Genomic DNA, 16,920 nt, shown 5'->3' on the forward strand with positions numbered 1-16,920 from the left:
TGGTACAAATGTGTAAAATGAATAAATTTTCAATTTATATGTAGAGTGCACCTATTAAGACAAATAGAAAAAGTTTCATGCAAAAAAATACTTGCAACTATTAAAAAAAATAATTAAACTTTAAAAACGGGTCAATTTGACCTGGACTTAACAGGAGGGTTAAATGTGCGTGCTGGTGGTCGAGTGTGAAGGACTTTTTAACGGTTTTTCTACTTGAATTTTCTACTGGTATTTTAATAATAGTTTGTATTTATTTCTTGTTAGCTCTCAGGATTGAAGGTGGTGCGTTTGGCCCAGATGGTGGCGCCCCCTGTTGCTGTGGCTGTCCCGTGATCAACATAAATCGATGGAGGGAAATCCAACGAGTGTTTGTGACGTCACGGTGTTGGCGATTCTTTGCTCGGTTCTTTGATTCTTTGCCAGGTGGCGTTGTTGGCAACAAACTAAATAATTGTGTATTTTTACCATCGATTGCCTCACTAATATTTATTTAGCTAATGTTAGCTTATACACTCTTTCTTCTGCACTAGATGGGTTTAATGCTATTACTCTCTTTAATACTGAAATTATTCAATATATGACCTTATATTTTATGTTTGCAAGCATTTCTATGTCATATTTAAAGTTTTAAGCAGGGTTATTGGTACTGATTTTAATTATTCAGTTAGCTGACAGCCTTTGCACTGTTTAACTTTTTTCTGCTGCTTCTACTCATTTCATTTCAGCAAGTGTTCTGCAGTTTAACTCAAATGTTTCTACAATTTTCAGCAGTTACATTCAGCACTAACACGACATTTTCACAGGAAAGGCAAATGTTCTACTTACTTTCTAAGACACTAATAATATATCTATGTGTGGAGGTTAAATTAGTTCCAGCATTAGAAACATGGTAATCTATAATAGAAAACAGCTGCAGCAGAACAGAGAAAAATATAACTAAGACAAAAGACACAACATATTATTGAAGAAAATATTCAACCATATTTTCTACAATCAAGAAAAATTAATGCATGAAAATTAATTTATAGTGAATATTTCATTTTCTATAGAGTAAATGTTTTTTAAAAATTTCTTCATAAAGCTTTTACATAGTTAGAGTTAGACTGGTTAATATAATTTAAAACAAATAACAGCATAAGTTGCAATATCATCTTGTTTCAAAGAGAAACCTATCAAAGATTTTATTGTATATATGTTTGAGAATGCACAACCATTAATGAAAATGTTCAATTAGAGCTAATAAACAGAGGTGAATAAATTAATTATAACTTTTCTATCAATTATAAATATTATAATTTTATAACCTTGTTTAAGAACTGATTTCCTAAAATGACTTATGACAAAATAAATTGTCACATGGTGACATGACTACTTCAGTAACTAACCCGTATTTGGCTTGGACAGATCTGGCCCAGGTGAGGCATGCCTCATGTGAACCGTGCCATCACTGCCAGATCTTTCCTGAGTCTGGCTGACATCCAATTTGCCATGCCAGAGGTTTGCCAGATGTGTCAGCAGAATGCCAGATCCGGTTCAGGTCGGTCTGCTGTGTGGGAACCGGCGAAGGCTCGCTCCTCTGGTCACCGTTTGCTGGTGGTCCTGGTTCTGGTTGGTTGTTGAATCTCTATGTATGAGAAATGTAAGTGGGTGTATGGCGTCCATTTTTGTTGTTTATTTTGACATTATCTACATGGGTTTGAATGTCTGGGTGTACACATGAGAATGGGAACATGTGATCTTGTCTCTGTGTGCCTGGTCTGTCTGTCAGGTTTGGTCTCTGGCTCCCTCCTCTCTGTGATCACCTTTATATCAAGTTGGGTGAGAGGAGGGGGCCCCTATAAAACTTTTCTCTCACCTTTCTTTTCTCTCCCGCTTTCTTCTCCGTCTCATTACAATTTAATAAAATAAACCCAAAGCAGTTTCCAATAAAGTTTCATGTAATTATATCAGGGGGAAGCCATAATGGTCCACTTATGCAAGTCTTTAGGGCTTAACCTTGGTACTCGACAATGCTGAGTGTCACACTGTCAGACAGGACAAGTTTAATACAAAACACAACAAAAGACAAAATGCAAGTGTATAGTCAATGGTAAATGTATGTATAGCGATTTATCTAGTGTAGAGGATGCCAAAGTGCTTTACATGCTGATGGTGGTAAGCTACATTGTAGCCCAGCTGCCCTAGGGCAGACTGAGAAGCTGCTACACAATGGGCGCCATCGGACTTCTGACTAACAGCAGGCAAGGCAGGTTTGGTGCCTTGCTCAAGGACTCAACAACTGAGATGGATGTGGGAAGTTTGAACCGGCAACCCATCAGTTACAGGAACCACAGTGGCTACAACCAGTTTAGCTGTAGTACCACCATCTACTGGGTTCAAGTATAAGGCACAACATACACTAAAGGAAAACTCAAAACTTTAATGTTAAATGAAATGTTACATGTTTATTTCTTTCTAAAATACATATAAACATAAAAATAGTTTCAACATTAAAATACAGTAATCTAAATGCTGCAGCAGAACAGATTAAAATATTACAGATAAAACAAGAGAAAAAAGCAAAATATTAAAAATAATTACATGTACTTTGTGCAATCAATGCATGAAAATTAGTTTGCGGTGAATTTTGCATTTCTTTAAAGTACAAATGATTTTTTTATTTGAATAGATTTTAATTAGGTAGAGTAAAACTGGTTAACATAATTTGAAAGAAATAAAATCAGATTCAATCTCATTTTACATTAAACACAAAATTAACACAAATACTGTTTTGTAGATTTTTTTTTAAAACACTCAACCATTATATACATTCTATTGTTGATTTAAAAAACTACAAAAATAAACCCCACTAACACTCTCTATAGTACAGAATAATACAAATCAATCCCTCAAGTCCAATCATGTGAGAATGTTCTGGAAGGGAGTCCATGTCCGGTCAAACTCTGTTAATGCATGAAATAGTCAGTGGGCCCCCAAGCCTCTTCATCTATCAGCATCAGTACTGGCACTCCTCAGGGCTGTGTGCTGAGCCCTCTGCTCTTCACGTTGTACACACACAACATACAGTTTGACATAAACAGTATGTTAATACAACAACATACAGTTTATCATTATTGTTTTTTGATACAGAATATACCAGAAAAATAAAACATCAATGAAGGAAAATGTGTCATGGTTGAACATCTCTAAGTAACCAAATGTGAAGATCAAAATGATCACATTTAACAAATACAACATAGGACATTTATGGAACATACTTCTACAGCTTTTCAACTGTGTGACGCGTCATGTGCTTAGTTAAACAATGTTTATTACTAAAACTTTTAAACAGGTCACACATGAAAACGGCTTTTCACCAGTGTGAATCCTCATGTGCTGAGTTAAAGCCGATTTATGCCTAAAAATTTTTCCACAGGTCACACATGAAAACGGCTTTTCACCTGTGTGAATCATCATGTGCTGAGTTAAAGCCGATTTATGCCTAAAAATTTTTCCACAGGTCACACATGAAAACGGCTTTTCACCAGAGTGAATCATCATGTGCTGAGTTAAATCCTGTTTTCGAATAAAACTTTTTCCACAGGTCACACATGAAAACGGCTTTTCACCAGTGTGACCCCTAATGTGCCGAATTAAATTTTGTTTTTGACAAAAGCTTTTTCCACAATTTCCACATGAAAACGGCTTTTCACCAGTGTGAATCATCATGTGCTGAGTTAAATCCTGTTTTCGAATAAAACTTTTTCCACAGGTCACACATGAAAACGGCTTTTCACCTGTGTGAATATTCATGTGCTGAGTAAAATCCTGTTTTCGACTAAATCTCTTTCCACAGTTCACACACGAAAACGGCTTTTCACCAGTGTGAATCATCATGTGCTGAGTTAAAACATGTTTTTGACTAAAACTTTTTCCACAGGTCACACATGAAAACGGCTTTTCACCCGTGTGAATCATCATATGCTTAGTTAAATACTGTTTTTGACGAAAACATTCTCCACAATTCACACATGAAAACGGCTTTTCACCAGTATGAATCATCACATGACGAGTTAAATCATGTTTTTGAATAAAACTCTTTCCACACTTCACACATGAAAACGGCTTTTCACCCGTATGAGTTCTCATAAGAGCATCAAAAACAGATTTGAAAGCCAAACGCTTTTCACAGATGACACTTGAGAAAGGTTTTCGTCTTTCTTGATTTTGGTTCTCAGCTTCAGCAGCTTCCTGGAAGATGACTTGGTTCCTGTTTGGTTCTGATTCAGTGTGGTCTGTTTGCTCATCAACAGGAACCACCATGCAGGTATCAGTCTCCTGTTTTAATTCAATCTGTTCTTCACCCTGACTGCAGTAAACTTCTCTCTCTTCCACTTTTATCTGATGATCTTCTGGCTCTTCCTGTTCTTGTTTCACCTGCAGAGGTTCCAACTCCTCCTGGTACAGAGTGGATCTCCTCTCCTGGTTATAAACGTTACACTTCAGGGAATCTGGACAAGAAAACAGAGAAAGAGTAATTGCTACCTTTTCTGAAATAAATACGAGTAATTGTTCATCTTTCAAGACAGAAATGAATAAAAAAAACCAATTGATAATTCAAGAGCGTAGACAGAGATACAGATCAGTCGATATATCCAGCTGACATTTGGGGAATTCTCAAATTAACGGATATGAAGAAAAATATTTTATTACAAAATTAATTGTAGTAGGGATTATTGTTAATATTTACCTGCAAATTGTATTATTTCAAGATACTATTTATTTTTATCACTTTGAAATATATTGAAATTTTACTTTAGTTCACTTTATATCTTTATGGTTTATTTATAAACATGAGTTTATTTGTAGGTTAATAGCTGTTTAGTTTTTGTTCCTTTGTTATTAACTTTTCTAAGTTAGACATTAAGAACTGTGGGTCCATTTTCTGTAAGTATAGGGACTGGTATAGGACCAGCATGCACTGGGTTGGGCCTGTGGGTTTTGACCAGAGCAGGAGAGGAAACAATGAAAAGTAGTGATGGTGAGATGCAGCTTCATGAAGCCCTGAGGAACTCCATCCAATCATTCGACTCATGAGCCGATGCACCGCGGTGCTTCTTTTGCTCTACTGTGACATCAACTGGACAATATATGTAAAATAGGCAACGTGAAAACAACATGAAGCTTTACAATAAATAAACAAGTTTAAAATGTTTGTGATTCTGATACATAAATTCTGATTAATCTGGTTGTATGAAACAATGGCTGGATCCAAAAGAAAACTAGAAACAAATAGAAAAGAGGGTTGTGATTGGCTTGTTACTCGCTGTGTCACCAGGGACAACGATTTATTACTAAAAAATAAAAACTGTAACTGCTCAGGTTTAGGTGAGTTCTCTGTCTTACCCGCTTCATTACTCAACACATCACTAATGAAAAGTTTGATCTTTGTTATTTGCTTGTCAAACTGGAAAAAATAAACTATAAAAGCAATTTTCAAGTTGTTTGGACATTGAACTTCTTTTATTTATGTAACTGTTTGGTGTATTAGTTGAAAACGGCGTAAAAATAAAGAAACTGTAAATTCCCACTCATATTTGGCCCATGAATGCACCTTTGCCCATAGTCATTGTGCCCCTTTTCCCCATAAACTATAAATAAACGCCTCATGGACCGCTCTTGCCTATTGTTACTGAAGAGATTTAAGGCGGCCATCTTGGAGCGGTCGACCGTTCCACTCAGCTTTATGTTTAACAGACTCAATGACGTATCAGCGCATTTATCAATCATAACTCGCTAAATACTAAACAGATATTCACCAATTTTTCTGTAAACCTTATTAAAAGGTTAGCAACATTTACAAGGAAATGATTTTTAAAGTAGTTTTGAATGACTGATATAAGGTTGAGCATATTTAACTATTCTTAGTGGGGAAAACAGAATAGAGTCAGAATAGAATGTGTTGATATTTCTGTATTATGATTATTTTACAAAGCACACAACCAGTCATAATTTTTTAAATATATTATTTAGTAATATCAATACATATTTATATAAATATACAAACACAAAATAATACAATCAGAGAGAAATAAAGATGCTTAAGTAATTATTAATGCTGAATAATATGCATTAAACTACACATATTTATATGGACATGCGTATATACATAATATCTACATAGGTTTTATTCATGTTTTCCAGCCGAGGAGGAGCTTAACCCTTTGATGCACAACATGGGTCAAAAATTACCTGCATTCATTTTCCATGTTATTTCATGCTGACTGAGTTTTTCTTTGCTCTGTGTTTCGAAATCAATTCATTTTATGATTGAATATTCCAAGTATTCTTTAAATATCTTGTTTTTAATTACCACAGATCATTAATTTATTTTTTTATTTCCTACTTTATGAACAAACATAATTTTTATATTACTATACATGGGTCATCCAAGTGTGATTTAAAATTAAATGTCTTAATACTATAAAACAAAAATGTTTCAAGTAATTACTTTAGTAGTGAATGGGGCCAAACAGTTATTTATTTAATACTTGCAACACGTTTGTCATTTTATCACACATACACATAAATCCTGATAACAGATAACAGCTATTGAACTGAACATTATCTGTGGTTGAACAACTGTAAACTGGTGAAATGTGACCAAACAAAATAAAACACAACTGAACACATTAGTAGAACACAAACTGCCATCTCAATTTTTGCATGCCTCACAAATGATCACTAATTTTTTGTGCTCCTTGCACACCGGCCTAGTGCACTGGGAACACTAGCTGCTGGCTTTTCTGTCTTTCGAAACTGGGCAGATCGCGCACCTCTTCCTCTTCCTCTTCCTTTGGCCCTCCTGTCTGATGTCCTCTTGTAGCTGAGTGGTGGCTGTGTCTTTTTTTAACCCACACCTTCCCATTGCCTCAATAATATGCTTCTGGAGTTTGGGTGTGCCCTCCAGGCGCCTCTTCATATGTGGCATGACGAGCTCTTTGCCCAGCTCCTTGATAAATAGTCGTCGTGCATTACTCGCACCACCCATATAATCAGGGTATTGTGCACTGAAGTTGGTGTAGGCATTGAGTGTGGCAACATCCAGCATATTGTACCAGAGAACCATGGGTCACCTCCTTGTTCTCCGCAGACATGTGTAGTTGCTAACCATTTGATCCATTGTGTCCACTCCTCCTTTCGTTTTATTGTAGTACTGGATCACTTCTGGTTTCTTCTTCTGACTGCTGTTATCCACTGCTTTGTCATCATGCATGGTGCTCAGTAGGACAACAGCCTTTCCTTTCTTCTGCACATAGCTCACCATGGTCATGTTGCCATAGAATCCAAATTCTGAGCTATGAAGCTCCCATGATTTGGATGGCTTCATGATAGATGGTATGTCAGGCTTGTTCTGGCGAAGAGTCCCAACGATGGTCAAGACACAAGGACAGTTCCCACCAAATGCTGTAGTAAATGCATGCAGGTCGTTTCTGACCCATGTGTGTAAACTTGATGTAGAATTACAAAAGCTGTGCTTGTTCATAACTTAAGAGAGAAAAAATAAAAATGATGATTTGTGGTAAACAAAAACAAGATATTTACTGCATATCTGGAAACGTAAATGATAAAATTAATTTATTTCAAAAGTATATCATAGAAACACTCAACCATACATGAAGTAACCTGGAAAATGAATGCGGGTCGTTTATGACCCATTTTGTGCGTTAGAAGGGTAGTGATACAAAAAGGGTTTTTGTTCAAAAAGTAAGAAAGGAAAAAATTAATTAAGGATGTATGATGATCAAAAACAAGTTAATTGAGGAATACCTTGAATACTGAATGATGAAATTAATTTATTGCAAAGATATAGAAGATAAAAACTCAGCCGGGTCACTTTTGACCCATGTTTTGCATCAAAGGGTTAAGAGAGATTCAGCAGCTGAGATTCATCAGTGCAGTGAATCCGTCTCTCCTTAAAGACATTCCCCACTTCTTCCTCACATGGTCTTTATGAAACCTTCAAAACAAAAACAGGAGCTATTTTACTTTAGACAGAGTGAAAGAATTTCATATAAATAAGAGTCTTTCCCACCTTGTGTGGCATAATCTAAATCAATGTTAGGGAAAGAGATCCAAAAAGTGGTGAAATCAACCTTTATTGAAGTTTAACTAATTAGAAAAAGGTTTCACAAATCCCAAACATGGCTCTGAATATTCTGCTGTTAGAGCAGAATAATCCAGCTCAGGTCTGAAGAGTCCAGGTGTTGTAGTTTTTAAACTAGAATCGAATAAGATGCGGAAGCTAGTGAAAAATTAGGTGGAATAACCCTTTAGCCATTTCCCGAATCGGAAACTAAATTCAGCTTCGTGTATATGAGCCATTTTCACAGCGTAATTCTGATTCCTGCGTTCATTTACCGGTTAACAAAACATTTATACGGGAAAAGAACATTTACTAAAATGATCCTCATACAGAAAGGTGCAGACATTTAGACCTTAACCTGCATCCAAACGCTGGTGGTTCCTACCTATTCGGTGTAAGATTATCTGGGGCCTCCGGGAGAAATCCAGCAGTCTGCGATGATCATCCATCTCTTCCTCCGACTTGACGATGATTTCTTTAAACTCTGTGAATGTTTCTTCAGCAGCAGTTAACGGCTCGTTAATAAACTCGTTTAGAGAAACAGTCGAACATTCAACCAAACAGACCATGCGCCATTTTCTTTGTCTTCTTCTTCTTCTTTGGGATTTTATGACTGTCGTTCATTCATGTCATTGCATTACCGCCACCTTGTGGATCTTACGATCATCACGTTCATTTAAATGTGCGGTGCTGGTGGTCGAGTGTGAAGGACTTTTAACGGGTTTTTCTACTTGAATTTTCTACCGGTATTTTAATAATAGTTTGTATTTATTTCTTTGTTAGCTCTCAGGATTGAAGGTGGTGCGTTTGGCCCAGATGGTGGCGCCCCCTGTTGCTGTGGCTGTCCCGTCATCAACATAACTCGATGGAGGGAAATCCAACGAGTGTTTGTGACGTCACGGTGTTTGGTGATTCTTTGCTCGGTTCTTTGATTCTTTGCCAGGTGGCGTTGTTGGCAACAAACTAAATAATTGTGTATTTTTACCATCGATTGCCTCACTAATATTTATTTAGCTAATGTTAGCTTATACACTCTTTCTTCTGCACTAGATGTGTTAAATGCTATTACTCTCTTTAATACTGAAATTATTCAATATATGACCTTATACTTTACCTTTGCAAGCATTTCTGTGCAACATTTAAAGTTTTAAGCAGGGATGTTGGTACTGATTTTAAATTATTCAGTTTAGCTGACAGGTTTGCACTGTTTAACTTTTTCCTGCTGCTTCTACTCATTTCATTTCAGCAAGTGTTCTGCAGTTGAACTCAAATGTTTCTACAATTTTCAGCAGTAACATTCAGCACTAACACGACATTTTCACAGGAAAGGCAAATGTTCTACTTACTTTCTAAGACACTAATAATATATCTATGTGTGGAGGTTAAATGAGTTCCAGCATTAGAAACATGGTGATCTATAATAGAAAACAGCTGCAGCAGAACAGAGAAAAATATAACTAAGACTAAAGACACAACAAATTATTGAAGAAAATATTCAACCATATTTTCTACAATCAAGAAAAATCAATGCATGAAAACCAGGTTGTACCAGGTTAGGATTGGCTTTTTTACTTATCACTTGGCGGCGGGGATGTTTATGGACCTGTGAGGGGCTGCTTCCTTTTTCACAGTTGGTGCGTTGGCTTTTCTGTAGCATCCTTCCTACTGGTGGTGTAGTCGGCAAGTTGAGAGGCTTGTGTTTTTGGCTTATTTGTGTATGAAGTGGTGAAAGTGCTTGTGTTGGCTGGTGTTTGCATTTTGATTGGCCCCTTTTTTTGGGTCTGGTATCGTTTGCTGTCTGTCTGTCTTGGTGTTGGTATGGGGTGTGATTTATTGCTTTGCTAGCCTATCTGTGGCCACAGCCTGGTGCTGGGCTGGGATTCAGGGCTGTGGGTGGTATTCTTGTTCTGGATATTGCGCTGAGCTGGCTGGTCGGTCCATTTCTTGAATTGGGGTTCTTTCAGTAAACCCGGTGCCCTGTATGTCTGCTGGATCTTCTTCATTGGGACTAGGTGAATCCTTTGGTTGGCAGGCTGGCTTTGTGACATGGGATAGGGGTTTGGTTTGAATGATTCCTAAGTTGGTGGTCCTGGTTCTGGTTGGATCTCTGTGTATGAGAAATGCAAGTGGGTGTATGGCGTCCATTTTTGTTTTGTTTATTTTGACATTATCTACATGGGTTTGAATGTCTGGGTGTACACATGAGAATGGGAACATGTGATCTTGTCTCTGTGTGCCTGGTCTGTCTGTCAGGTTTGGTCTCTGGCTCCCTCCTCTCTGTGATCACCTTTATATCAAGTTGGGTGAGAGGAGGGGGCCCCTATAAAACTTTTTTCTCACCTTTCTTTTCTCTCCAGCTTTCTTCTCCGTCTCATTACAATTTAATAAAATAAACCCAAAGCAGTTTCAAATAAAGTTTCATGTAATTATATCAGGGGGAAGCCATAATGGTCCACTTATGCAAGTCTTTAGGGCTTAACCTTGGTACTCGACAATGCTGAGTGTCACACTGTCAGACAGGACAAGTTTAATACAAAACACAACAAAAAGACAAAATGCAAGTGTTTAGTCAATGGTAAATGTATGTATAGCGATTTATCTAGTGCAGAGGATGCCAAAGTGCTTTACATGTTGATGGTGGTAAGCTACATTGTAGCCCAGCTGCCCTAGGGCAGACTGACAGAAGCTGCTACACAATGGGCGCCATCGGACTTCTGACTAACAGCAGGCAAGGCAGGTTTGGTGCCTTGCTCAAGGACTCAACAACTGAGATGGATGTGGGAAGTTTGAACCAGAAACCCATCAGGTACAGGAACCACAGTGGATACAACCAGTATAGCCGTAGTACCACCATCTACTGGGTTCAAGGATCAGGCACAACATACACTAAAGGAAAACTCAAAACTTTTAATGTTAAATGAAATGTTACACGTTTATTTTTTCTAAAATACATATAAACATAAAAATAGTTTCAACATTAAAATACAGTAATCTAAATGCTGCAGCAGAACAGATTAAAATATTACAGCTAAAACAAGAGAAAAAAGTATATTAAAAATAAATATTAAATATAATTTATATTAAAATATATATATATATATATATAAAAATATTAAAAATAATTACATGTACTTTGTGCAATCAATGCATGAAAATTAGTTTGCGGTGAATTTTGCATTTCTTTAAAGAACAAATGATTTTTTTTATTTGAATAGATTTTAATTAGGTAGAGTAAAACTGGTTAACATAATTTGAAAGAAATGAAATCAGATTCAATCTCATTTTACATTAAACACAAAATTAACACAAATACTGTTTTGTAGAAATTTTTTTAAAACACTCAACCATTATATACATTCTATTGTTGATTTAAAAAACTACAAAAATAAACCCCACTCACTCTCTATGGTACAGAATAATACAAATCAATCCCTCAAGTCCAATCATGTGAGAATGTTCTGGAAGGGAGTCCATGTCCGGTCAAACTCTGTTAATGCATGAAATAGTCAGTGGGCCCCCAAGCCTCTTCATCTATCAGCATCAGTACTGGCACTCCTCAGGGCTGTGTGCTGAGCCCTCTGCTCTTCATGTTGTACACAGACAACATACAGTTTGACATAAACAGTAACTTAATACAATAACATACAGTTTATCATTATTGTTTATTGATACAGAATATGCCAGAAATATAAAACATCAATGAAGGAAAATGTGTCATGGTTGAACATCTCTAAGTATCCAAATGTGAAGATCAAAATGATCACATTTAACAAATACAACATAGGACATTTATGGAACATACTTCTACAGCTTTTCAACTGTGTGACGCATCATGTGCTTAGTTAAACAATGTTTATTACTAAAACTTTTTAAACAGGTCACACATGAAAACGGCTTTTCACCAGAGTGAATCATCAGATGCGTAGTTAAATTCGATTTTTGAATAAAACATTTTCCACAGTTCACACATGAAAACGGCTTTTCACCTGTGTGAATCCTCATGTGCTGAGTTAAATTCGCTTTATGACTAAAACTTTCTAAACAGGTCAAACATGAAAACTGCTTTTCACCAGTGTGAATCCTCATGTGCTCAGTTAAATTATATTTTCCACTGAAACGTTTTCCACAGTTCACGCATGAAAATGACTTTTCACCAGTGTGAATCATCATGTGCCTAGTTAAATTCTGTTTTCGAATAAAACTTTTCCCACAGGTCACACATGAAAACGGCTTTTCACCAGTATGAATCCTCATGTGCTCAGTTAAACTCTGTTTTCGAATAAAACTTTTTCCACAGGTCACACATGAAAACGGCTTTTCACGAGTGTGAATCATCATGTGCTTAGTTAAATTCTGTTTTTGACTAAAAATTTTTCCACAATTCACACATGAAAACGGCTTTTCACCAGTGTGAATCATCATATGCCGAGTTAAATCCTGTTTTAGACTAAAACTTTTTCCACAGTTCACACAAGAAAACGGCTTTTCACCCGTATGAGTTCTCATATGAGCATCAAAAACAGATTTGAAAGTCAAACGCTTTTTACAGATGACACATGAGAAAGGTTTTCTTCTTTCCTGATTTTGGTTCTCAGCTTCAGCAGCTTCCTGGAAGATGTCTTGGTTCCCGTTTGGTTCTGATTCAGTGTGGTCTGTTTGCTCATCAACAGGAACCACCATGCAGGTATCAGTCTCCTGTTTTAATTCAATCTGTTCTTCACCCTGACTGCAGTAAACTTCTTTCTCTTCCACTTTTATCTGCTGGTGTTTTAGATCCTCCTGCTCTTCTTTTATCTGATGATCTTCAGGCTCTTCCTGTTCTTGTTTCACCTGCAGAGGTTCTAACTCCTCCTGGTCCAGAGTGGATCTCCTCTCCTGGTAATAAATGTTACACTGCAGGCAATCTGGAGAAGAAAACAGAGAAAGAGTAATTGGTACCTTTTCTGAAGTAAATACGAGTAATTGTTCATCGTTTAAGACAGAAATTAACAAAAAAAAAAACACCTTGAAAACTCAAGAGCGTAGACAGAGATACAGATCAGTCGATATATCCAGCTGACATTTGGGAAATTCTCAAATTAACGGATATGAAAAAAAATATTTTATTACAAAATTAATTGTAGTAGGGATTATTGTTAATATTTACCTGCAAATTTTATTATTTCAAGATACTATTTATTTTTATTACTTTGAATTATATTGAAATTTTACTTTAGTTCACTTTATATCTTTATGGTTTATTTATAAACATGAGTTTATTTGTAGGTTAATAGCTGTTTAGATTTTGTTACTTTATTATTAACTTTTGTAAGTTAGACATTAAGAACTGTGGGTCCATTTTCTGTAAGTATAGGGACTGGCATAGGACCAGCATGCACTGGGTTGGGCCTTTGGGTTTTGACCAGAGCAGGAGAGGAAACAATGAAAAGTAGTGATGGTGAGATGCAGCTTCATGAAGCCCTGAGGAACTCCATCCAATCATTCGACTCATGAGCCGATGCACCGCGGTGCTTCATCTGCTCTACTGTGACATCAACTGGACAATATATGTAAAATAGGCAACGTGAAAACAACATGAAGCTTTACAATGAATAGACAAGTTTAAAATGTTTGTGATTCTGATACATAAATTCTGATTAATCTGGTTGTATGAAACAATGGCTGGATCCAAAAGAAACTAGAAACAAATAGAAAAGAGGGTTGTGATTGGCTTGTTACTCGCTATGTCACCAGGGACAACGATTTATTACTAAAAAATAAAAACTTTAACTGCTCAGGTTTAGGTGAGTTCTCTGTCTTACCCGCTTCATTACTCAACACATCACTAATGAAAAGTTTGATCTTTGTTATTTGCTTGTCAAACTGGAAAAAAATAAACTACAAAAGCAATTTTCAAGTTGTTTGGACATTGAACTTCTTTTATTTATGTAACTGTTTGGTGTATTAGTTGAAAACGGCGTAAAAATAAAGAAACTGTAAATTCCCACTCAAATGGGGCCCATGAATGCACCTTTGCCCATAGTCATTGTGCCCTTATTCCCCATAGACTATAAATAAACGCCTCATGAACTGCTCTTGCCTATTTGTTACTGAAGAGATTTAAGGCGGCCATCTTGGAGCGGTCGACCGTTCCACTCAGCTTTATGTTTAACAGACTCAATGACGTATCAGCGCATTTATCAATCATAACTCGCTAAATACTAAACAGATATTTACCAATTTTTCTGTAAACCTTATTAAAAGGTTAGCAACATTTACAAGGAAATGATTTTTAAAGTAGTTTTGAATGACTGATATAAGGTTGAGCATATTTAACTATTCTTAGTGGGGAAAACAGAATAGAGTCAGAATAGAATGTGTTGATATTTCTGTATTATGATTATTTTACAAAGCACACAACCAGTCATAATTTTTGAAATATGTTATTTAGTAATATCAGTACATATTTATATAAATATACAAACACAAAATAATACAATCAGAAAGAAATAAAGATGCTTAAATAATTATTAATGCTGAATAATATGCATTAAGCTACACATATTTATATGGACATGCGTATATACATAATATCTATATAGGTTTTATTCATGTTTTTCAGCCGAGGAGGAGCTTAAGAGAGATTCAGCAGCTGAGATTCACCAGTGCAGTGAATCCGTCTCTCCTTAAAGACATTCCCCACTTCTTCCTCACATGGTCTTTATGAAACCTTCAAAACAAAAACAGGAGCTATTTTACTTTAGACAGAGTGAAAGAATTTCATATAAATAAGAGTCTTTGCCACCTTGTGTGGAATAATCTAAATCAATGTTAGGGAAAGAGATCCAAAAAGTGGTGAAATCAACCTTTATTGAAGTTTAACTAATTAGAAAAAGGTTTCACAAATCCCTAACATGGTTCTGAATATTCTGCTGTTAGAGCAGAATAATCCAGCTCAGGTCTGAAGAGTCCAGGTGTTGTAGTTTTTAAACTAGAATCGAATAAGATGAGGAAGCTAGTGAAAAATTAGGTGGAATAACCCTTTAGCCATTTCCCGAATCGGAAACCAAATTCAGCATCGTGTATATGAGACATTTTCACAGCGTAATTGTGATTCCTGCGTTCATTTGCCTGTTAAAAATCATTTATACGGGAAAAGAACATTTACTAAAATGATCCTCATACAGAAAGGTGCAGACATTTAGACCTTAACCTGCATCCAAACGCTGGTGGTTCCTACCTATTCGGTGTAAGATTATCTGGGGCCTCCGGGAGAAATCCAGCAGTCTGCGATGATCATCCATCTCTTCCTCCGACTTGACGATGATTTCTTTAAACTCTGTGAATGTTTCTTCAGCAGCAGTTAACGGCTCGTTGATAAACTCGTTTAGAGAAACAGTCGAACATTCAACCAAACAGACCATGCGCCATTTTCTTTCGTTCCGCTTCCTTCTTCTTCTTCTTTTTGGTTTTAATGGCGGTTGGCAAGCAACTTAATGGTGTGCATTACCGCCACCTACTGGTATGGAGTGTGGATCAGGACGCAACTTAAAAAAAAAAAAAAAAAAAAAAAAAAAAAACGAAATCCTTTCTATCAGTTTAGTTTTCTTAAGAAATTTTATGAAATAACATAAATATTCAGAGGAAGAGGAATATCCCAAAATATCTGGAATTTTTAACTGAAACTTATTCTTTAGAAGCCTATATTCTAATTTCCTTCTCTCCTCGGAGTACTTTGGACATAACAATAAAACATGTTCTACTGTCTCTTCTTGAAGACAAAGATCACAATTACCTGATGGATGTTTCCCCATTTTAAATAGTGTACTGTTTAAACCTGTATGACCAAAACGTAATCTGGATATAATGTTTTCTTCTTTTCTACTTCTTTCTGTTGCCCTCATTGCACCAACTGACCTTTGAATACGATAAAGCCATCTACCAGTTCTTTCTTCTTCCCACTGCTTCTGCCATCTTCCCTTAACCTTTTGTCTTATAATAGATTTTACTTCCTCTTTACTAGAAGGAATCAGTATCTCAATGGAGCTGTTTTTTGAAGCTTGTTTTGCATATTTGTCTGCCAACTCATTTCCTGTTATTCCTATATGCGATGGAACCCATGTTAAAATGACAATTAATCCCATGGCCTGAATTCTATAAAGTATTAACTGAATCTCAAATAAAAGGTCTGTCCTACTATTAGACTGATTATGTTTAATTGAATATAATGATGAACTTGAATCAGAACAAATTAAACTTCTCAGAGGACGAACCTCTTCAATCCACCCTAATGCCAGAATTATTCCCATCATTTCCCCTGTAAACACTGAGACGTCATCAGAAATCCTCTTACATTTTTTAATACTAAATCCTGGAACGATAAACGACACCCCATTGTTGCTACTTAAACTTTTAGATGCATCTGTATACACTTGAACATAATCAAAGTATTTATTTTCTATATATGCTTGCACTGAGTATGATTCTAAAATATTTCCTTTTTTCCTCTTCTCCAACAAAGATAAATCCACAATGATTTCATGAAACAGAGATGGATGGACCGGTGACAATGGAACTGTTTCACTCATTTTTATAGATGATAAATCAAAATCTTTTATGTCCCTCTCTATCTCCCAACCAAAGGATTTTAAAGTCTTTTTCCCCTTCTTGACATGGATGGTTTTCATACTGACCCTTTAAATAACTCCAGTAAGATAATCTTAACTGTAATCTTCTGAGGTAAAGTGGTATTTCCCCCATTTCAACTAACAAAGCAGAGATCGCAGTTGTTCTGATGGCTCCTGTACACAACCTCA

The 16,920-nt window shown here is 36.2% G+C and overlaps 1 protein-coding gene across 1 annotated transcript; it reads right to left on the reverse strand.

The window, feature by feature from the left end:
• Nucleotides 1-3,687: 3,687 nt before the first annotated feature.
• Nucleotides 3,688-12,805, reverse strand: LOC102232082 (gastrula zinc finger protein XlCGF8.2DB-like; the record flags this gene model as incomplete). Its single annotated transcript, XM_023330047.1, has 2 exons — nucleotides 12,328-12,805; nucleotides 3,688-3,995 (listed from the first exon to the last, which is right to left on the reverse strand). Coding segments are annotated over exons 1-2 (786 nt in total), but the record flags the coding sequence as incomplete, so codon positions are not given.
• Nucleotides 12,806-16,920: the final 4,115 nt, after the last annotated feature.

Source organism: Xiphophorus maculatus, unplaced genomic scaffold, assembly GCF_002775205.1.
Source record: "Xiphophorus maculatus strain JP 163 A unplaced genomic scaffold, X_maculatus-5.0-male Unplaced_Scaffold_BN000161F, whole genome shotgun sequence".
NCBI lineage: Eukaryota > Metazoa > Chordata > Actinopteri > Cyprinodontiformes > Poeciliidae > Xiphophorus > Xiphophorus maculatus.